Source organism: Equus asinus, chromosome 7 (genome assembly GCF_041296235.1).
Source record: "Equus asinus isolate D_3611 breed Donkey chromosome 7, EquAss-T2T_v2, whole genome shotgun sequence".
Taxonomy (NCBI): domain Eukaryota; kingdom Metazoa; phylum Chordata; class Mammalia; order Perissodactyla; family Equidae; genus Equus; species Equus asinus.
This window is the reverse complement of record NC_091796.1, coordinates 63,967,174-63,991,021: the sequence shown is the minus strand read 5'-3', so window position 1 is coordinate 63,991,021 and position 23,848 is coordinate 63,967,174. Positions and strand designations below refer to the sequence as shown.

The following is a 23,848-nucleotide window of genomic DNA, read 5'->3' as shown; positions in this document are numbered from 1 at the left end:
CTATTAGAATTAAAGATGTCTTGAATATCACTGAGACTAATCACCTTACAAATTAAACTGGACCACAAAAGTAGTGATTTGGAAAATATGGATTGGTCAAGTAGAATAGAATTTGGCCTAGAACTCAGATTCCTAGACTTCTAGTTCAGGGCTATTGATGAAATTATATGGACTACTTTAAACAGACTCCTTAACAAAGTTAAAACAAAAACATAAGAACACTTAATTTGTAAAAGTTTGTATTTAAAACAAATTAGAGGAAAAGTTCTGTTTTGCTAAGTTAGAGATTCTGATCTTTTTGTGGAAATGGAGAAGGAAACATTTCTTTTAAACTCCTTTACTTTACCATGAATTTGCTCAACCTATCCAAATCATTAAGCATTGACCAAATATATAACAGTGCTAGGTGCTGAAGAGCATGCAAAATGTCCTTCAAAATGAAGGCCTGATAGAGGCTGATCTATAGCAATGTACACTGTAGCAGAGGGAGGCAGACATTGATGGCATGTCACATGATATATGGTACTGTCTTTATATGTGGTCAGATTTAGAACACCATAAATTTCCCATAAGTTAAGGTGTAATTATTCAGAATTCATTTTAACTAACGCTGACGGTTGTTAAATATAATTCAACTTTGTTATATAAAAATTATAAAGACAAAATTGTATTGATTTGTTTTATTCCTTTAAGGAAGACAATACAGAAGTAGAAGGGGAAGGAGGAGAAAACAAATTAGCAGCCCATGAGTTGGGTTTGACCCATAAGATGTTTTGTTTGGCTTATCTAGTGTTAGCCTATGGTGTTTTAAACAATACTTCAATACCCTGTCATTATTTAAAAAGTAGATTTTCCATTTAAAAAATCCATATTTCTGATTTCTCTTGAAAAATTAGATGCGTTGGCAATGCCATCTCGCAGCTGGAATTGATGTGGCTGTCTTCTTTAGATAGATGCTCTCTAGTTCACCACAGTCACCACCATTCCCTATTCTCTCTCAAATGGTAGTATCCAGGGCCCCCTTGGCATTTGAGTTTGGGACCCCTGTTTTAAAGCAAGCACTCTTTTTTTTTTTTTTTTTTTGAGGAATATTAGCCCTGAGCTAACATCTGTTGCCAATCCTCCTCTTTTTGCTTAGGAAGATTGGCCCTGAGCTAACATCCGTGCCCATCTTCTTCTACTTTATATGTGGGATGCCTGCCACAGCATGGCTTGCCAAGCAGTGCCATAACCACGCCCAGGATCTGAACTGGCAAACCCCAGGCCATCAAAGCAGAACATGTGAACTTAACCACTGCGCCATGGGGCTGGCCCAGCAAGCACTCTTTTTGAGGGGAGTGGGCAGGTAAGTGGGAAAGGAGAAAATAATGATAGAGATAGTTCTGCTGTGAAATCATATATTCAGGCATTTCTCCTACCCCAAGATACTTGGGATATGCTGAATAAGGGCTTCATTTATTTAATAAATATTTACTAAACACCTAGTACATGTCAGGTATTAATTTAGGTAATAAGGATACAGAATGGAGTTGGTCCCTATTCCTACAATGGTCACAGTCTAGTAAGCTCCCACAAGAAATCACACAAATATAGAATTGCAAATGATGAGAAGGAAAGGATCATAATGCTCTGAGTCTATAATTTTGGAATCTAATCTAGTTGGATAGTTGGGTGAAGGGTTTCCTGAAGAAGTGCACCCTAGAACTGAGAATTAACTAACTGAAGAAGGAAAGAACATTCTAAGCAGAGGGAAAAGAATGTGGAAAGGCTCTGTGACAGAAGGGAAATGACAAGTACAAAGGACAGAAAGAATGCTAAAGTGTGGCTGGAGTGGCGAGGAGCATGGTATGAGATGGAGATGGAGCATGAGGCTGGCACCATGAAGGGCCTTGTACCATGCACAAAGTGTTTGTCTTTATTCTAAGAGTAATAAGAGCCAATGGAAGAATCCGGGGGTGGGACTTTTACAAGTAATTCAATTGTTGTTTAAAAAGGATAACTCTGGCAATAGTGTAGAGAACAGACTTATGAGAGCCAGAGGATACCGACATAGCAATTCGGAGGCTAACTGCCATAGAGTTGGCAATAGATGGTAGTAGCTTGGACCAGGCATGTGGATGGGGAGAAGTGAATGGACTTCAGAGGTGTTAGGGGGTAACATAGACAGGATTTATCAAGGGAGTGAAAGTGAGATATAAGGGAGAAGCCAGCATTGATGACTCAGGTTTCTGAATTATATCAATAAATGGGTAACAGCAGTGCCAGTCACTGAAATGGGGAACAAAAGAGGCGGGATCAGGTTTTTGGGGAGACAGGTATGTGGTGGGAAGGGAGGAAGAAAGATCATGAGCTCAGTTTGGGACACACTGAATCTGAGGGTTTCATATCTCCCTGAAGAGATGTCAAATAAGTGGAAAATATAGAAAGCCAAAGCTCAGAGGAGCAGTCTGTGTTAGGGTCAAATATACGCATGTGAATCATCTACTTTTTTAAGAGGCATGATGCCATGAATGTGCATGCAATCGCTTGGGAAGAACGGGGCCTAACCTTAGGTCTTGAAAAATTTCAATGTCTGATGGCAAGGCAGAGGCAAATGAGTTTGAGAAAAGGTAGCAAGGTAGTAAAAAAATCCAGGACAGTGGACTAGCAATGTGCTAGTCAGTGGAAGTATTACGCAGAAAAATGTGGAGCGAATTGCGGCTGAGAAATTAATTTTGGTAAGGATTGAAAAATATTTAATGAACTTGTCTTAGGCAACAGCTATCTTGGTAGAGTGATGGGGCAAAGGCAGATTAGACTGGCTGGAGAAGTGAGAAGATGGTGAGCACGTGCAGGGTCACCCCTGAAGAAGTTTGATTATGATGAAAGGTAAGGGGTAGCTTCTGGCTTTGTCAAGCCTCTTTATTGTATGTTTTCTATTTTATTAATCTCTATATTCATTTCCTTCTGTTCATCCTATTTTTGTTTTTCTAAAATAACTCGGACCCTTAGCTTGTTAAATTTCAGGCTCTTCTTTTCTAATGTAAACATTTAAAGCTCCAGATTTGCTTCTGCATACCAACTTAGTTGCTTCATTCAAGTTCTGATATGTAGCATTTTTATTATATTCTAAGTATTTTCTAAATTCTTTTGTGATTCCTTTCTTTACTCATGTGTTCATAAGTGTTTTAAATTTTTCCAAATAAACTTTCTCGTTATTTTTCTTATTGAATTCAAACAGTGCTTTGGGAATGAAAGACTATAGTCTGTGAAATCCCAATTCCTTGAAATTTAATATTAGTAGCTAACAATACTACATGCCAGGTACCACCCTAAAGATTTTAGATGAATTACATAATTTAGTCTTCACAATGATTCTATGAAGTAGGTACTATTATTATTCTCATTTTTATGAAAGGGGAAATAGGCATAGAGAGGTTAAGTAATTTACCCAAGTAACTATATGAAGTTACACTGAGCTGATAGGTGATGGAGCTACAATTTTTACATTTCTTCTCCACTTTAGGTTTTACTCTTAGAGTAAATTGCAAACAGAGCTCTGTACTGGGTTTTTTTTGGGGGGGGGTCAATTTTATTGAGGTATCACATATGTACAGCATACTGCATGCATTTAGGGTGTACAATTTGATGAGTTTTGTCATATGTATATAACCTGTGAAACCACACGATCAAATACAGAATCTTTCCACACTTAGTAAATTTCACCTGGCCCCTTTGTTGTATATCCTCTCTTCTGCCCCAAGCAACTGGTGATCCACTTTATGCAATTATAGGTTTGCATTTTCTAAAATTTAACATAAATGCAATCATATAGTGTGAGCTTATTTTTGTCTGGCTTCTTTCATCCTGCCTACTGAGTTTTAGATTCATCCATGTTGTTGTATCTATCAGCTTGTTCCTCTTTTCAAACTTCCAAGTAGTACTCTTTTGTATGACAATGCCATATTTTGTTTATCCCTTTGCTTTTGACGGACATTTGGGTTAATTTTAATGTTAGGCTATTGTGAATAAAGCTACTATGAACATTCATATTCAAGTTTTTGTATGGACATACACCTTCATTTCTCTTGGGTATCTAGGACTATAAAGGCCATGTTTTATGGCAAGTTTATGTTTTACTTTTTAAACACTGTCAAACTACTTTCCAAAGTGGTTGTAAACCTTTACATTCCTACCATCAGTGTATGTGTCCCAGTTAATCCACATCTTTGCAGATACTTGATATAGTCAGTCTTTTTAATTTGTCTTTCTTAGTCAATATTTACAACATTGTGGTTGTAATTTTCATTTTCCTGATGACTAATGATCTTGAGCGTCTTTTCATGTGCTTCTTGGCCATGCATATATCTTTTTGTGAAGTGCCTGTTAAAATATATTGTCCATTTTAATTGGATTTTCTTATTGAAGAGTTCTTTATATATTCTAGATACAAGTACTTTGCTGGATATACGGGCTACAGATATCTTCTCCCAGTCTGTGGCTTGCCTTTTCATTATCTGTCTTGCAAAAAACAAGCTTTTAATTTTGATAAAGTCTCATTTGTCAATTTTGGTTCATTTTTTTCCCTAAGAAATCTTTGTCTCCTCCAAGGTAACAAGGAATTTCTCCTGTTTTCTTCTACAAGTTTTAGCTTTTACATTTAGGTCTATGATCCACATCAAGTAGATTTCTATGTACGGTATGAGGTAAGAATCAATATTCACTTTTTCCCCATATGGGCACCCAATTATTTCAGCATCACTTGTTAAAAAAACATTCATTTACTCACTAAATTACCTTGGCATCTTTGTAAAAAACCAATTGACTATATATGTATGGGTCTAATTCTGGATTCTGTTCTGCTCCATTGATCTCCATGTCTATCTTTTTGCCAGTATTACAATGTCTTGATTACTATAGCCTTACAGTAAGTCTTGAAATCAGGTAGTGTGGTCCTCCAACTTTGCTCTTCTTTTTCAAAATTGTTTCAGCTATTCTAAGTCCTTTGTATTTCCATATACATTTTTAAATTATCTTGACCACTGCTACCAAAAATCATGCTAATATTGTAACAGGGATTGCACTGAATGTATAACTTAATTTGGGGAAGAAGTGAGATCTTAAAAATAATGGGTCTTCCAGGATATATTTTGCTATTTAATTAGGCTTTCTTTAATTTCTGTTTTGCAGTTTTCATTGTATAGGTCTTGTACATCTATTATTACATTTACTCCTAAGTATTTTAATTTTGGGGCACTAATGTAAATGGAATAGTTTGTATATTTCATTTTCTGTTTTTTGCTACTTTATAAAATAAAATTACATCCTGCAAGCTTCTTGAATTCATTTATTAGGTCTAGTAGTTTTTTGTAGATTCATTAGGAATTTTTACCTAAACAGTCATGTCACCTACAGATGGAGACAATTTTATATGTTTCTAATTTTTGTCTTTTTTTCTGACCTTTTTTTTTTTTTTTTTTCAATAATGCAATGGCTAGGCCCTCCAGCACAATGGCTGGGTACTTCACTTCTTGTCCTAGGAAGTAATCTTTCAATCTTTCATCATTAAGTATAATGTTGGCTGTAGGGTTGTTTTTGTAGATGCCCTTTATTAGATTGAGGGATTTCTCTTCTTTTCCCTAGTTTGCTAAAAGGTGATTTTAAAAAAAAATCATTAATGGTGAATTTTGCCAAATTCTTTTTCTGCATTTACTATGTTTTTCTCCTTTACATTGCAAATAAGGTTTATTACATTGATTGGTTTTTGAATGTTAAACCAATGTTGCATTCTTGGGATAAAACATATTTGGTCATGATATGTTCTAATTTATATTTTTGGATTTGATTTGCTAAGGATTTTGCATCTATGTTCATGAGAGATATTTGCAGTTACTTTTCATAATTATTTGTTCTGATTTTGGTATCATTTAGTCCTCACAACAACCCTACGGGGTAGGTATTATTATTATCCATTTTTGGAAATGAGACATAGGCATAGCTGGTAAGTGGTTGAGATGTACTCTCAATCACTATGTCTCTCTGTCTCTAATTTAAGTGTTGCTTTCACATTCTAGCATGTGGTTAATTTCTTAAAAATTTCCATGGTGTTAATAAAAAGAAAGTGCACCTTGTTGTTCAAATTGTATTCAATGAATGGCCACTTTTTTGTATTTCCTTATATTTTGTATTTTTCATATTCCTTATGTTTTTCAATAGTGGAAGTAAAACTGGAAAATTCACAACTATGGAAATTAAACAAGACACTTGACAACCACTGGGTCAAAGAAACCAAAAGAGAAATTAGAAAATATCTCAAGATATATGAAAATTATGTTAGGTGTAGCTTTTCATTTATGACTGTTATGTTGAGGTAGTTTCCTTCTATTTCTTGTGTGTTGAGAGTTTTTTAAAATGAAAGGGTGTTAAATGCCCTTTCTGCCTGTACTGAAATGACCATGTGACTTTTATCCTTAGTTTGTTAATGTGGTGTATCACATTAATTAATTTTCCTATGTTGAACCATCTTTGCATCCCAGTGATAAATTCCAGCTGGTCATGGTGTTTAATCCTTTTAATGTGCTATTGGATTCAGTTTCTTAGTATTTTGCTGAGGATTTTTGCATCTATATTCATGATATTGACCTGTAGTTTTCATGTGGTATCTGTCTGGCTTTGGTGTCAGGATGATCCTCATAGAATGAGTTAGGAAGTGTTCCTTCCTCTTCAATTTTTTGGAAGTGTTTGAGAAGGATTGGCATTAATTCTTTAAATGACTCATAGAATTCTCCAGTGAAGCTATCTGGGTGTGGGCTTTTCTTTGTTGGGAAGGTTTTGATTACTGATTCAATTCCCATACTAACTATAGGTCTGTTCAGATTTTTTATTTCTTTATGATTTAGTTTTGGTAGGTTGTATGTTTCTGGAAATTTATCCATTTCTTCTAGGTTATCCAGTTTGTTGGTGTATAATTGTTCATTGTAGTCTCTTATGATCTTTTTTATTTCTATAGCAGCAGTTGTAATACCTCTTCTTTCATTTCTGATTTTTTTCTTAATTAGTATAAGAGTTTGTCAATTTTCTTTTCAAAGAACCAACTCAGTTTAACGGATTTTTTTCTATACTTCATTTATTTCTGCTCTGATCTTTGTTATCTCCTTCCTTTTGCTAACTTTGGGCTTAGTCTGGTCTTCTTCTAGCTCCCTGAGATGTTATCTTAGGCTGGTTATCTGAGATCTTTTTTTTACTGTAGGTATTTATCGCTAAAGACTTCCCTCTTAGAACTGCTTTTGTTACACCTCATAATTTTTGGTATGTTTTCTTTTGTTGTGAGGTATTTTCTAATTTCCTTTTTGATTTCTTCTTTGGGCAAATGGTTGTTCAAGAGTGTGTTATTTAATTTCCACACAGTTGTGAATTTTCCAGTTTTACTTCTGCTACTGACTTCTAGTTTCATTCCACTGTGGTCGGAAAAGATATTATTTCAATCTTCTTAAACTTGCTAAGACTTATTTTGTAACCTAACAATGTGATCTAACCTGGAGAAAGATCCATGTGTGCTTGAGAAGAATGTCTATTCTTCTTCTGTTGGGTGGAATGCTCTGTATATGTCTGCTAGGTCCACTTGGTCTATAGTGTTGCTTAATTGCTCTGTTTCCTTATTGATCTTCCATCTGCATGTTCTAGCCATTGTTGAAAGTGGGGTATTGAAGTCTCTTATTATTACGGTATTACTGTCTATTTTTCCCTTCAGTTTTATCAATATTTGTTTTGTTTAGGTACTCTGATGTTGGATGCATATGTAATTGTTACATCTTCCTGGTGGATTTTGATCATTACATAATGTCCTCTTCTGCTTGACAGTTTTTGACTTAAAGTCCAAGTTTTTCTAAGTACAGCCCCCCCCTGCTCTTTTGATTACCTTCTGTATGGAGCATTTTTTCCATCTCTGCACTTTCAGCCTATGTTCAGCATCCTTACCTGTAAAGTGAGTTTCTTGTAGACAGCATATAGTTGGGTCTTTTATTTTTTTAATCTATTCAGCAAACTCCAAGTCATTTGACTGAGTTTAATCTATTTACATTTAAGTAATTATTGATAAGAAAGGATTTACTATTGCCATTTTTTTTCCTGTTAGTCTTGTAGTTCTTTGGTCTGTCTTTTCCTCTCCTGCTGTCTTCCTTTGTGTTTTGTTGATTTTTTGTATTGATATACTTTGCTTCCTTTCCCTTTTATGTAACTTCTAATAGTTAGGGGTGTGTGTGTGGTGACCCTGGGGCTTACAAAAAATACCTTATAGTTATAAAAGTCTATTTTAGGCTGATAACTTAAGTTCAATCACATGCAAAACCTCTACACTTTAACTTTTCCCTCCCAACACTGTTATTGTTGTCACAATTTATATCTTAATATTGTGTATCCTTTAACATATTTTTATAGTTATTTTTATACTTTTTTCACTTCTATACTAGAATTACAAGTGATTTACCCACCACCATCACAGTAATACAGTATTCTGTATTTGTCTATACAGTCATGTGCTGCATAACGATGTTTTGGTCAACAGCAGACCGCATATATGACAGTGGTCCCATAAGATTAGCACCACATAGCCTAGATGTGAAGTAGGCTATATCATCTAGGTTTGAGGACACTCTATGATGTTTGCATGATGATAAAATCGCTTTTAACGACACATTTCTCAGAAGGTTTCCTTGTCCTTAAGCGAGACATGACTGTACATTTATCTTTACCACTGAGTTTCATATTTATGCTATTGTGTTACTGTTTAGCATTGTTTCAATTTGAAGAACTCTCTTCAGCATTTCTGGTAAGGCAGGTCTAGTGGTGACGAACTCTTGCAGCTTTTGTTTATCTGGTAAAGTTATTATCTCTCCATTTGTGAAGGACAGTTCTAAGGGTATATTATTTTTGGTTGGCAGTTTTTTCTTTCAGCACTTTAAATAGACCATCCCGTTGTTTTCTGGCCTGCAAGATTTCTGCCAAAAAATCTGCTTATAGTCTTATAGGAGTTCCTTTGTACATGACAAGTCTCTTTTCCCTGCTTTCAAAATTCTTTTTGTCTTTTCCTTCTGACAATTTGAGTATAATGTTTCTCAGTTTGGATTTCTTTGGATTCCTGTTTTTTCACATCTTTCCGGCTTCTTGAATCTGGATGCCCATTTTCTACCCCAGATTTGGCAAGTTTTCAGTCATTATTTCTTTGAATAAGTTTTCTGGTCCTTTTCCTCTCTCTCTTCTTTATCTGAGACACAACGTGTATATTAAGGTGCTTGATGGTGTACCATAAGCCCCTTTAACGTTGTTCATTCTTTTTGCTCTTCTGACTGAATTATTTCCAATGACTTGTCTTCAAGTTCATTGATCCTTTCTTCTGTTTGATCTAGTCTATTGATGAACCCCTCAAATGAATTTTCATTTCAGTTTTTGTGTTCTTCAGCTCCATGATTTCTGTTTTGTACTTTTTTATATTTCCTATCTGTGTTGAAGTCCTCATGCTTTGGTGAAATTGTTCATGCTTTGTTCTCTTGACCTCGGTTAACATATTTATGACAGTTATTCTGAATTCTCTGTTAAGTAAATCATATAACTCTGTTGCATTAGAGTTTCTGGAAATTTATCTTGCTTTGTTTGAAATATCTTTGGCCTGATTCTTCATTATCCTTGGCTCTCTGTGTTGGTGTCTGTGCAGTAGACAAAATAGGCACCTCTTCCAGTCTTCATGTATTAGCCATGTATAGGAGAGGATCCCTACCAATTGGCTTGTCCAAGGTTCTGGGGGCCTCTAGCAACTCTTGACCTTCCCAGGGAGGAGGAGGAAGCTGTAGTTCAGGTTTGTTCACTCTGTGCTGAGTTGGGGGAGGAGGGGAACTATGTCATCTACCAGTTCAAATTGCTGTCCTCAGGCAGCTAGACTGTACTGGATCTGTCAGAGTTCCAAGACTGGCAAGACAGATGCCTGACCTCTGGGGAGCCCCCTAGGAAAAGTTGGAGTGCTGGATTTGTGAACCAACCTCATCCTTCCCCTGGGAGAAGTGGTGAGCTAGGAGGTCTCTTCCCACTTGTATGGCACTGTGCTACGGTCAGGGACTCTGGCAAGAGGTTGTCCCAAATCTCCCTACTGGTTTTGTCTTCACCTGGGGTGTAGGAGCCTTTCAATTAGTTTCTGGATTTCTCACAAAGGAGATTTATCTGTAAATTGTTGCTCAATCAGTGTGTGTGCAGGGGGAAGAAGGGTCCATGGCTCCCAACTCCATCACCTTGCTGACGTGACTCCCAACTGACTTTTATTTCACCCTTATTCTTGATAGTTTCATTGTGGGTATTATTTAGGTTGCTGGTTTCTCTCTCTCAGCATTTTGAAGATGTTTCACTGTCTTCTGGATTCTAGTTGTTAATGAAATACCAACACTCTTAAGTTTCATTCCTTCATTGGTAGTATCTTCTCCATCTAGTTATTTTAAAATTATTTTGTCTTTGGTATTTTGAGATTTTACTTGTGTTTTCATTTAGCCTGTCTTGAATTTTTTGCAGCTTTCTGAATCTGAAACTTGGTGTCTTTCATAAATTTGGACAAACTCTGAATTACTATCTTTTTGAATAATTTCTCTGAAATTCCAATTAGATACATAGTGAACTTGCACATTATATCTTCATTTTCTTTTAGTGTCTTGTTCATATTTTCCATATTTTATTTCTTTGGGCTATATTCTTGGTGATTTTTTTCTCAGATCTTCTAGTTCACTAATTTCTTTTTAATAGTTTAATCTGTTGTTTAACCATACATTTCAGTTTCTAATTTTAATTATACTTTTCATTTTAAAAATATTTCCAAATGTGCCTAGTCAATTTTGATTATTTCATGTCAATATTGTTGAGTTTAATTCATGTAAATGAATATTTTATACTATGTATTTGATAATTCTGACATCTTCAATCTTTGTAGGTAAGATTCTCTGCTGTGATTTTTCATTCTGAGCTTAGGTTCACTGGAATTTTATCTGTCAGGATTCTGGGTTTCAAGTACATTCCTCAAGATGATTCGCATTTGCTCCTTCCAGATGTTTGAGGTTCCTACCAAGCCGGGATAACACTAAACTACATTTTCAGGTTATTTTTTTTCCTCCAGAGTCACAGAAGTGGTGTGAATTCTGGCTTCAAACTTGTGTGAGAATAAGCTCGTTATGCATTCTCAGGGAAGGCTTTCCTTTCCCCAATTTGTACCTCCTCCTCCCAGAGCCAAGGCAGAGATAGGCACAAAATCCATCGTCAACCTCTGAGGACCTGCTTATTTTTCCCCTAGTTCATCCACTGAAGATGTACACTTTGAGAATTCTGGCATCAGAATTCTGGAGGAGGTGAGGCCTCTGTTCAGACCTCAGCACAAAATATTGCCTCCAATGTCACCTCCCCACAGCCCCAACACATAAAATTAACATCCAGGCTTTAGGCTGGCAGGAAATGGCTAATAAGCACCTCCAGTCCCAAGACAAACATCAGTGTGGTACTTTATCATTCTGTGTTCACTTCCTTTTTTGCAGTTTCTTCCCTCTGAGGAATTTCCTCACACCAGCTCAATCATTCATTGAAAAGGATTAAATACTCTCTGCAGCATTTTAAGGCATTTATCTGAATCTCTGTTCAGCCAGATGGCTCTGGTTTCTATTTTTATAAACTAGGAGATGAGGGTCATATGCTGAGTATGAAGGGGGCAGAAAGAGTTTGCTGGAGGGTGGGAAAGGTTTGAAATGGTGGAAAATGGGAAAGCAAGTTAAATGGTGAAGCACTAAATAATAGAGTTGATGGTATCCAGGAAATTTCATAGGGAGAGATCACTTGACAAGACTTTATAGTCCTTGGGCTATATACAGTAGTCTCATATCTGATACATATTAGCCATAAAACCTTGGATAAATCACACTCTGTTCATATCTATCTATTTCATGGGGGTTGTGAAGACAAGTCTTATAAAGTGCTTTGAAAATATTAAATCAGAGGCCGGCCCTGTGGCCGAGTAGTTAAGTTTTCACACTCCACTGCAGCAGCCCAGGGTTTCGCTGGTTCCTGGTTTCAGATCCTGGGCGCAAACATGGCACCACTCATTGGGCCATGCTGAGGCAGCATCCTAAGTGCCACAGCTAGAAGGACACACAACTAAAATATACAAATATGTACCAGGGGAATTTGGGGAGAAAAAGCAGAAAGAAAAAAAAGAAACTGTTAAGTCACATAAAACGTATGTCTTCTACCATAGAATTGCATCTCAAACTTCTGTCTCACAGATGATCTGAGAAAAAACAGAATCAAGCTAATGGATAAAACAGTTTAGTAGATTTACAGGAAAACAGTTTATAATCACAGATACAGATAAAAAATACAACATTTAACTAAACTGCTATTTCTAGTAAAGAGTAACTGACTCATGATGTGAGAATTATTTGTTTTACAGACTTTTCTATTGAATAGAATTTGTTGAAACCAAATTAGCAAAGGCCTATTACTGTGGGCCACTTGCCATGATATAAATAGTTTTGCTAAGCAAAACTGTAACATATTAAAATGGTTTCAATAGTGAGATTTTACCTGTGGTAATCAAAATTAAATTTTATCTAAGTAACGCAAGATAATCTAAGAGAATCTTAGCATTCATACTACAGGCAATCTTTCAGGCATAAAATATAAAGATCCCAGACAGTACACAAATAATCTACCTCAAATGTTTGTCAAGATTAAGTTAGCTCCAAAATTTTAGATGGCTAAATATTTTCCAGATTTGGGTCTTTACAAGATTGTCATTCAATAATATATTCACCATTGTTCTAGTTGCTATGAGATAAAAATATGATAGAATTTCTTATCCTTAAGGAGTTTCCATTTTAGGTGGTGAAAATACTTTTGTGAGAACTCATAGAACATTATAACAAAATCAAAGTACCTGTAAGTTGAACTGCATGTTATTTGATGTACCATCAATTTTTGGCAGAATATATCCATTGTCAGGGACAATGACAGCATCCACAAATGTAACAGTTAAGATTTTGAATTGAATTTTCCTAGTTGTTTTGGTGTTATGGTTAAGTCACTGTATTTAATCCCAATTAAGAAACTGGCATTCATGTTACAAAATTGCTAGAAAAAAATGTCAATATGGGCCTCAAAGATGAACTCATTAATTTTGGCATGCATCACAAGACTCCAAAGACAGTATACTACCAACTCTCATTTTAAGCCCTTTCACTTGTTCCAATGGTAGATAGCATCTGTTTTATCAGATATAGCTATGCATCACTTAATGATGGGTATATGTTCTAAGAAATTAATCATTAGGTGATTTTTTGTCCTTGTGCACACATCATAGAGTATACTTACACAAACCTAGATGGTACACCCTATTACAAATCGAGGACGTATGGTACTAATTTTATCAGACCACTGTCATATAAGTGGTCAGTTGTTGACCAACATGTCATTATGCAGCACATAATTGTAATCTGCTTAAAAGATTGAATTCTTCTCCAGTAAAAGTACAGAAGTGTCAACCTTTCTGTGGTAAAGTACATATTCTATTGATCATGCCAGAAAAAGTTCAAGAGGTGTTTTTAGTGTACAGTTTTTCCCCACTATATGCTTCTAGAAGGTTAAGTACGATAAGTTGAAAAGTGTAATTATTTCAGAAAGAGCTGCTTCTCCTTATCTCAATCCCATTCAAGTGTATTCAACAAGAGAAAGAGTGGTTTAGGCAGACTCAACTTCTTGAAAACTTAATGAGTTTTAGAAGAACCATCAAAATGCGTTCAAAGTAGTAATGGTTATTTTACTAACTCTATTTTTACACTGTTCCATGATTCTTTGTAACTAAGTCCTTAAAGTTAGAATGTTTTTAATTGGTGAAAAATGGATGCAATAAATGCTTCAAAGAGGTCAAAAGTAAAATGAAATTGGTCTTTAATAGGACAGATAGTAAAGACAGAGTGATTTGGTAATTAAGAAGCACAACTATTTAAAACATATATGGGGGGCTGGCCTGGTGGCATAGTGGTTAATTTTGCGTGCTCCACTTCAGCAGCCCAGGGTCTGCGGGTTTGGATTACAGGTGCGGACCTACTCACCGCTCATCCAGCCATGCTGTGGCGGTGTCCCACATAGAAAAGAGAGGAAGACTGGTATAGATGTTAGCTCAGCACCAATTTTCCTCACCAAAAAACCCCACAAGAAACAGATTTAAGGCCTTTAGGTTAAAAAAACCTCCAATGTCAGTTAAGGTTTGTATTGGTCACCACAGAGACTTTCCCTACCACTTTGCTATAATACGAAGAACTCACTGGGAAAGCTTTGTTAACTGAGAACCATCAGCAGGAAGTATGCTTCCAGTTACTTGGAAGTGATATAAAAACTTGAATTCAAATCCTCTTTTAAATACAGATTCCTCTGGATTTTTTCTAATGAATAGAGAAATGATTTCTGGTTAAGACATCTCTCTTTAAATGGGTTGAAAATTTGTTCTTTTAAGTAAAGTTATGTGTCTTAAAATTGTTAATATAATTATAAAAGGATGAGGTTGCTGTCAAGATGGTGGCATAGGTGGACTGCAAATTCACCTCCTCCCATGGATACAACAAAGTAACAACTACTCTTGGAGCGACTACCCACGAGAGAACTGAAAACTGGATAAAGTGAACCCCTGCAACAAGGGACAGTGCTGACTGAGGTGGAAGAGGCAGAAATTTCTTTCTGGAGAGGAAAAAAAGCCACCTTTCCAAGCTGCAGTGCTTCACAGCCAGCTGGGAGCATTCCTATGGTATGCAGCATTCCCTGGAGGAGTGAGGGACCTGACTGGGAGAGCATCATTGCTATAAGCAGCTGCTGGGCTAAGCACAACGGAGACTAGTGTCATGATATCTGGCTTTGCTGGCTACTAAGGACAATAGAGAATACACCCAGAAGAGTTATCAGACAGAAGGGAACAAAAGGCTGCTCCTAAAGGGCCTACACACAAATTCACCCATTTTGGAAAGCAACCTAAAATCACCAGAAAGAAAGGTGCACAGTCCTTTGATGAAGAGAGACTCACCTGATTGGCTCTGGATGCATCCTGGTGAGAGGTGAGACATCCCCAGGGACTGAGACATTGGTGGCAGGCATTATTGTGAGCTAGTATAGGCATGCTGACACAGACTCAGGCAGACGCCATTGGAATTCTTCCCCAGGCCTGTCATCCCAGGGTCTGCTCCACCCACTAGAGCCCTAGGGACTGGCCCCACCCACCAGCAAGCCCTCAGGCAACTTGTGGGCCAGCATAGGAGGGGTACCTGGATCCTCTGCTAGTGGGTCCACCTCTGCAGGGTAGGGCATGCATGAGGAGCAGGTGAAGTTTGTGCAGCCTCTGCAGTGGGGCGACTGGGTCTGTTTCAGGGGGCTGGGGTGCACACATGGGACAGGACTGTGTTGACCGTGTGTGTTGCCCTGTGAACAGTGGGGTCTGTCAGCTGCAGAAGACTTGTGCTTCTCAAACAGCCATGCAGGGGACTGGCTCCACCTTCCAAAGTGTGAAACAATTGGGTGCTCCTGTGCCTGGGGTCAGCCCCACTCAGCTGCAATCCTGAGAGAGCTGACAACAGCACTGCAGGCTGGAGGCATACAGCAATTGTAAGCCCTTGAGCCTAGCAACCAACTACATTGAGCGCCTACTCGCTTAACAGAAAAACTGGAAACGAATGTGCTATTAGACCTTGCAGCCAACTGTGCTGGGGCTCCCCATGTCCGATCAAGTGACTGAAGGGTCCATAGCAGCCACATACATCTGAGAACTACAACCAGCTGGCCAGGGGGACAGCCTAGCCTCCCTGGGCACCTGCAGCAAGAGCAACCCGGCCACAACAGAAGGACACATGTAGCCCACACAGGGGACACTCCTAGAACATTTGGAACTGGTGACGAGAGGGAAGCACACTGCTGGGCCTCAGAAGGCATCTCTTACATAAGGCCACCTCTCCAAGAGCAGGAGATGTGGCTGATGTACTTAATACATAAATATAAACACACACAAAGAGGCAAAATGAGGAGGCAAAGGAATAGGTTCCAAGTAAGGGAAGAGGACAAAACTCCAGAAAAAGAAATAAATGAAACAGAAATAAACAATCTACCTGACAAAGAGTTCAAACAAAAAGTCATAAGGATGCTCCCTGATCTTCGGAGAAGGATGGGTCAACTCAGTGAGAACTTCAACAAAGAAGTTGAAAACATAAAAAAGAACCAATCAGAAATGAAGAATACAAGATTGGAAATGAAAAAGTCACTGGAGGGGCTCCATAGCAGAGCAGATGATACAGAAGAATACATCAGTGAGCTGGACAAAAGACTAGACGAAATTACCCAAGTTGAAGAGTCAACAGAATTAAAAAGAACAAGAACAGTGTAAGGGACCTCTGGGACAACATCAAATACACTAACATTTGTATTGTAGGTGTCTCAGAAGGAGAAGAGAGAGACAAAAGGGCAGACAATTTATTTGAACAAACAACAGCTGAAAACTTTCCTAAGGAAGGAAACAATATCCAGGTACAGGAAGCACAGAGAGCATCAAACAAGATAAACCAAAAGAGACCCACACCAAGACACATTATAATTAAATTGTCAAGAGCTAAAGATAAAGAGAGAATCCTAAAAGCCACAAGAGAAAGGTAACAAGTTACATACAAAGGAAAACCCATAAGGCTATCAGCTGACTTCCCAACAGAAACCTTACAGGCTAGAAGGGAGTGGCATGAAATATATAAAGTGCTGAAAGGAAAAAACCTACAGCCAAGAATACTCTACCCACCAAGGTTATCATTCAGAATGAAAGGAGAGATAAAGAATTTCCAAGACAAGCAAAAATTAAAGGAGTTTATCACCAAGAAATCAGTTCTACAAGAAATGCTAAAGGGACTTATTTAAGTGAGAAATAGAAGACCACGAATAGGAATGAGGATAATATAAAATAAAAGGCAATAAAATCACTGGTAAAGGCAAATATACAGTAAAGATAGCAGATCAATAACCTGTGAAGATAATATGAAGGTCAAAAAACAAAAGTACTAAAACTATCTATTTCTATGATAAGAGAGTAACAGATACACACACACAAAGAGGTTAGATAGGATATCAAAAACATAAAATGTGGGAGGAGAAGAGTAAAAGAGTAGAGCTTTTAGCAAGAGGTCAAAATTAAGAGACCATCAACTTAATAGGTTATTATATATGAACCTCATGGTAATCACAAAACAGGAAATCTCTAATAAATACACAAAAAATTAACAGAAAGGAACCAAAACAGAATATTAAAGCCAAGAAACCACAAGAGAAGAGAGTAAGAGAAGAAAAGAACAGAGAAGAACTACTAAAACACCCAGAAAAAAAGTAATAAAGTGGCAATAAGTACATACTTATCAATAGCTACTTTAAACGTCAATGGAATAAAATGCTCCAATCAAAAGGCACAGGGTGGCTGATTGGATAAAAAAACAAGACCAATACATATGCTACGTACAAGAGACACATTTCAGACCTAAAAACGCTCACAAACTGAAAGTGAAGGGGTGGAAAAAGAGACTCCGTGCAAATGTCATTGAAAAGAGAGCCGGGATAGCAATACTTATATTGGACAAAATAGACTCTATAACAAAAACTCTAACAAGAGACAAAGGGCACTATATAATGATAAAGGGAACAATCCAACAAGAGGACATAACACCTGTAAATATCTATGCACCCAACCTAGGAGCACCTAAACATATAAAGCAATTATTAGCAGCCATAAAAGGCGAAACAGAGAGTAACACAATAATAGTAGGTGACTTTAACAGTCCACTTACACCAACGGATACATCATCCAAACAGAAGATCAATAAGGAAACATTGGCTTTAAATGACACATTTAACCAGACGGACCTAGTAGATACATACAGTATATTCCATCGAAAATCCACAGAATACACATTCTTTTCAACTGCACATGGAACATTCTCCAGGATTGATCATATATTAGGCCACAAAACAAGTCTCAATAAATTTAAGACAACTGTAATAATATCAAGCATATTTTCTGACCACAATGGTATGAAACTAGAAATCAACTACAGGAAGAAAATCAGAAAAGCCATAAATATGTGGAGATTAAACAACATGCTACTGAACAACAATTGGGCCAATGAAGAAATCAAAGGAGAAATAAAAAAAAATACCTAGAGACAAATGAAAATGAAAATATGACACACCAAATCCATGGGATACAGCAAAAGTGGTTCTAAGAGGGAAGTTTATAGCAATCCAGGCCTATCTCAACAAACAAGAAAAATCTCAAATAAACTATGTAATGGTGCACCTAAAGGAACTGGGAAAAGAAGAACAAAGCCAAAAATCAGTAGAAGGAGGGAAATAATAAAAGTCAGCACAGAAATAAATGAATAGAGGCTAAAAAAAAAAAAAAAAAAAAGAAAAAAATCAATGAAACTAAGAGCTGGTTCGTTGAAAAGATAAACAAAATTGACAAACCTTTAGATAGACTCACCAAGAAAAAAAGGGAGAAGTCTCAAATAAATAAAATCAGAAATGAAAGGGGAAATTAAAACGGACACCTCAGAACTACAAAATATTATAAGAGAATACTGTGAAAAACTATATGCCAAGAAATTGGATAATCTAGATGAAATGGATAAATTTTTAGAATCATATAACCTCCCAAAACTGAACTAAGAACAAATAGAGAATTTGAATAGACCAATCACCAGTAAGGAGATTGAAACAGCCATCAAAAATCTCCCAAAAGATAAAAGTCCAGGACCAGACGAGTTCCCTGGTGAATTCTACCAAACATTCAAAGAAGACAGAATACCTAACCTTCTCAAAGTCTTCCAAAAAATTGAAGAGGAGGGTAAGCTTCCTAACTTATTCTATGAAGCCAACATTACCCTGATACCAAAACCAGACAAGGACAACACAAAAAGAAAATTACAGGTTAGTATCACTTTTGAACGTCAACTCAAAAATCCTCAACAAAATACCAGCAAACAGAACATAATACATTAAAAAGATCATAAACCACGATCAAGTGGGATTTATTCCAGGGATGCAGGGATGGATCAACATCTGCAAATCTATTAGTGTGATACACCACATTAACACAATGAAGACTAAAAATCACATGATCATCTCAATAGATGCAGAGGAAGCATATGACAAGATAGAGCATAAGAAGTGAAACTGTCACTATTTGCAAATTACATGATTTTATATATAGAAAACCCTAAAGAATCCACAAAGACTTTTAGAAATAATAAATGAGTATGGTAAAATTGCAGGATATAAAATCAACATATAAAAATCAGTTGTGCTTCTCTACACTAACAATGAAGCAGCAGAAAGAGAAATTAAGAATACAAACCCATTTATACTTGCAACAAAAAGAATAAAATGCCTAGGAGTAAACTTAACCAAAGATATGACAGATCTGTACACTGAAAACTATAAAACATTGTTGAAAGAAACAGAAGACACAAAGAAATGGAAAGATATTCCATGCTCTTGGATTAGAAGAATTAACATAGTTAAAATGTCCACACTTCCTAAGGCAATTTGCAGATTCAATGCAATCACTATCAAAGCTCCATCAACATTTTTCACAGAAATAGAACAAAGAATCCTAAAATTTATATGGAACAAAAGACCCCAAATAGCCAAAGGAATCCTGAGAAAAAAGAACAAAGCTGGAGGTATCACACTTCCTGATTTCAAAATATACTACAAAGCCAAAGTAACCAAAACAGCATGGTACTGGCAGAAAAACAGACACACAGATCAATGGAACAGAATCAAGAGCCCAGAAATAAACCCATATATCCATGGAACAGCTAATTTTTGACAAAAGAGCCAAGAATATACAATGGAGAAAGGAAAGTCTCTTCAATAAATGGTGTTGGGAAAACTGGACAGCCACATGCAAAAGAATCAAAGTAGACCATTATCTTACACCATACACCAAAATTAACCCAAAATGGAGCAAAGATTTGAATGTAAGATCTGAAACCATGAAACTTTTAGAAGAAAACATAGGCAGTACACCCTTCAATATTGATCTTAGCAGCTTATTTTCAAGTACCATGTCTTACCAGGCAAGAGAAACAACAGAACGAATAGGACTACATCAAACTACAAAGCTTCTGCACAGCAAAGGAAACCATCAACAAGATGAAAAAACGACCTAATAACTGGGAGAAGATATTTGCAAGCCATATATCTGATAAGGGGTTAATATCCAAAATATATAAAGAACTCATACTTCTCAACAACAAAAAAACCAATAACCCAATTAAAAAAGGGGCAAAAGATCTGAACAGACAATTCTCCAAAGATATACAGATGGCTAACAGGCACACGAAAAGATCTTCAACATCATTAACAATCAGGGAAATGCAAATCAAAACTACAATGAAATATCACCTCACTCCCATCAGCATGGCTATAATTAAGACGACAAGAAACAAGTGTTGGAGAGGATGTGAGAGAAGGGAACCCTCATACACTGCTCGGGGGAGTGCAAACTGGTGCAGCCACTATGGAAAGCAGTATGGAAATTCCTCAAAAAATTAAGAATAGAACTACCACATGATCTGGCTATTCCACTGCTGGGTATTTATCCAAAGAACAGAAAAACACAAATGCATAAAGATGCATGCACCCCTACGTTCATCACAGCCTTATTCACAATAGCCAAGACTTGGAACTAAACTAGGTGCCCATTAAGGGGTGAATGGATAAAGAAGATGTGATGTATACACACAATGGAATACTACTTAACCATAAGACACGATGAAATCTGACAATTTGCGACCCCATGGACCTTGAGGGTATTATGCTAAGTGAGATAAGTCAGAGGTACAAAGTCAAATTCCGTATGATCTCACTCATAAATAGAAAATAAAAACACCACTACACACCCACAGAGACATAGCGGGAGGGAGGAGGGTGAAAGGGGTAATTAGGTACATGTGTGTGGTGATGGATTGTAATCAGTCTTTGAGTGGTGTACATGATGTCATCTAAACAGAAATTGAAATGATGTACACCTGAATTTATATAATGTTGTAAACCAATGTTACTGCAATAAAACAAATAATAAAAAGACAAGCGTAGACAAACAACGCACACCCTTTTAGGAGACACTACAAAAGGAAAAAGCTTTAGTTCAGCTTCTTTCCAAACTATATTTTCTAGGTTAAGAGTGTTTTGCTTTTCAAAAAGTACACGACACAAACAAGGGATTCATTTAACAGGAAGACTTTTAGACATTTAAATTCTTCCTCACTAACTTAGAATATCAGCAAGGAAAAGTCTGAAAACCCAATCTACATATTGTATAGTTTATGCTGAAGTATACTTTTAGAATTTTGAGCTTAAACTTAGATGCTTTTTTCTATTGTGACAGTGTTTAGCCACTTTGTGTTCACCTCAGGGTGAGGGGTATGACTGGGAGAGGGCACAAGGGAAACTTCTGGGGCACTGGAAGTGTTGTATATCTTAATCTGGGGGGTGGTAACATGCGCGTATGCATATGGAAAATTTCACCTAGCTGTACACTTAAGATTTATGAACTTTATGGTTTATCTCTCAAGTAAAAAGAGTGTTTAGCTACTGTATAAAATGCCCACTATTTTACAGTGAATTGTTAATATGATTTTATAAGTCAAAATGTATAGGAGGAAAAACAAATTATCGGATGCTAATGGGATAAGGACTACTAGTCACTTTCAGTAAACTACATCTGAAGCTAGAGAAAAGCTTCAGTGATGAGAGGTCACTGGTATTCTATCAGAAATGGTGTCAGGAAGAATACAAAGTATTGGCTTAACTACAAAGGACAGAAGCGTTACAACAGCTTTAACAACAAAGAGAAGATCAAAACATCATCAAATAAATGACATAACTATGGCATGATTATTTGATTTATGATTACCAATGCTTTTTATTTCTGCTTCTTACTGTTTGGGCTTTTGTCATTGTATTGTTTGGACTTCCAAAGGATGGGGAAGGAAAAGAAAGTTAAATTAGTTTTGTTACTTATTTTCAACTGTAGTTTTTAGTGTGCTAAAAAGCTGAAGTTATGACTGATTTTAAAATTATGCATTCTACTTCCTATCTACTAAGGGAGAAAAGAATTGGTTTATGCAGAAAAAAACCGGTTTTTTATTTTTGCTCATAAAGTATGTTAATTCTCATCATCTCAAAAAGCCTTTGAGAGGATTAGCCGCATAGACCAATACTGTTCTCTATTAGTCAGTATAAAGCATATGATGTCATCTTGTTTCCTCCCTTCCTTAAGCTTTTTATTTTGCGCTGGGTGGGACTTTTTTTTTTTGGACAATTCTCAAAATTTTGTGGCTTAATTACCACTAGTTGACACATGTGATTGACAAACCTGTCTAAAACGGGTCAAATACCTAAGCGCTGCAGAACAATGCAATCCAACCAGCAATTCCCCACGAGAGAGAAAGAGGGTGTGATTAGGTTCCAGCTATTAAGCAAGTTATTGCAAAAACAGTTTGGTGGTCTGTTTCTGCAATAGGCACAGGTTAAGCAAGTATCTCCTAATTAGCCCCCAAAAAAAGACTCGACTGTAAGAGGTAGGATCAACAGCCAAAGCATGAAGCAACTAGGGCAAACACTAGGAGCTTTATAGAGGTCTTCATATCGATCCTTGGCATTGGTTACTGATCATTAACCCTGCTAGGGACTATCGAAGGGAATTTGTGTGAGGCTTATCGAGCCACAGGAAAGGAGATGCAGGAGGGAATAGAAGCTTCTAATAAAAGAAACGCAGCAACAATAGCAGAGAACAGCTCTGGCTGGTGACGTAATGGCTGGCAGCGGTCCAGCTTCAGCAGAGCTGCTGCTACCCAGCATCCAACCTCTCCACACACTCCAGCTTCGGCGCATCTACCGAGCTGCTACTTCCTGCGATGCTACTTTGCTGGTGCCACCAAGACCTTACCTTAGAGGGCCAGCACACCGAACAAAGGGTGGTCCTGCTGCTGTAAGTTGTCACAAAGCTCTCTCTCACTCGCCCCCCGGGCCCCTCAGGACCGAGTCCAGCGGCTGCTCAAGTTTAGGGCGAGAACCCCGGCGCACACTCCAGGCGTGCCTCAGCTCCCCAGGCTGGTCTCGGTCCGCCCCTCCCTGCTCGCCCCCTCCGGTCCTCAGCCCAGGTGACCGCGGCGGCCCCGCGCCCCCGCCGGGCCCGCAGGCCGGTCCCCCGCCTTACCTCCGCCAGGTAGAGGTTGAGGAGACAGAGCGTGGAGAACTGGAGACAGGAGGGGAAGCAGTAGAGCAGCCAGTGCGGGAAGAAGCGCAGGTGAGCGGGCGGCCGGAGCAGGGGCAGGGAGCCGCTGAGCGAGAAGGCGGCGGAGAAGAGGGTGGTCCTGAGCGCTGCCCACAGGAGGCAGAGGAAGAGGCAGAGGCTCTGGTGGCTCAGCCGCCGCTCGCGGTACAGGAGCAGCCGCCACAGCTGCAGGTAGGCAAAGGCGAAGAGCGCGGCGTAGAGCAGGGCGTGCAGGATGCTGAGCGCCAACTGCACCGAGCCGGGCCCCGCGGCGCCCCCGCCTCCGCCGGGCGTCGGGGGCTCGCGGCCGGCCGCCGGACCCGGCACGGACACCCTCATGAGGGGGCCGGGGGGCGCGCGCGAGAGCGCGGGAAGGAAGGGGCCGGACTCGGGGCCGCCGTCGAAGGGGAGAAGGAATTTCCCCCCCACCCCCCAACCCCCCCAGCCTCCCACCCCGGGAAGCGCCGTGACAGGACCGGAGCCCCGCGCAGGGCGGCCGCG

General features: G+C 38.2%; 1 protein-coding gene across 2 annotated transcripts in view; it reads right to left on the bottom strand.

The window, feature by feature from the left end:
* The window catches only part of GPR137C (G protein-coupled receptor 137C), a 68,785-nt gene extending 45,017 nt beyond the window's left edge, over positions 1–23,768 (bottom strand). The window contains exon 1 of one of the 2 annotated variants that reach the window (XM_044773594.2): positions 23,291–23,768. In XM_044773594.2, coding sequence (XP_044629529.1) covers positions 23,291–23,686 — 396 coding nt within the window. In that variant the 5' untranslated portion in view covers positions 23,687–23,768. The remainder of the gene's footprint in view (positions 1–23,290) is intronic. The other variant, XM_070513640.1, reaches the window with a different exon arrangement.
* Positions 23,769–23,848: the final 80 nt, after the last annotated feature.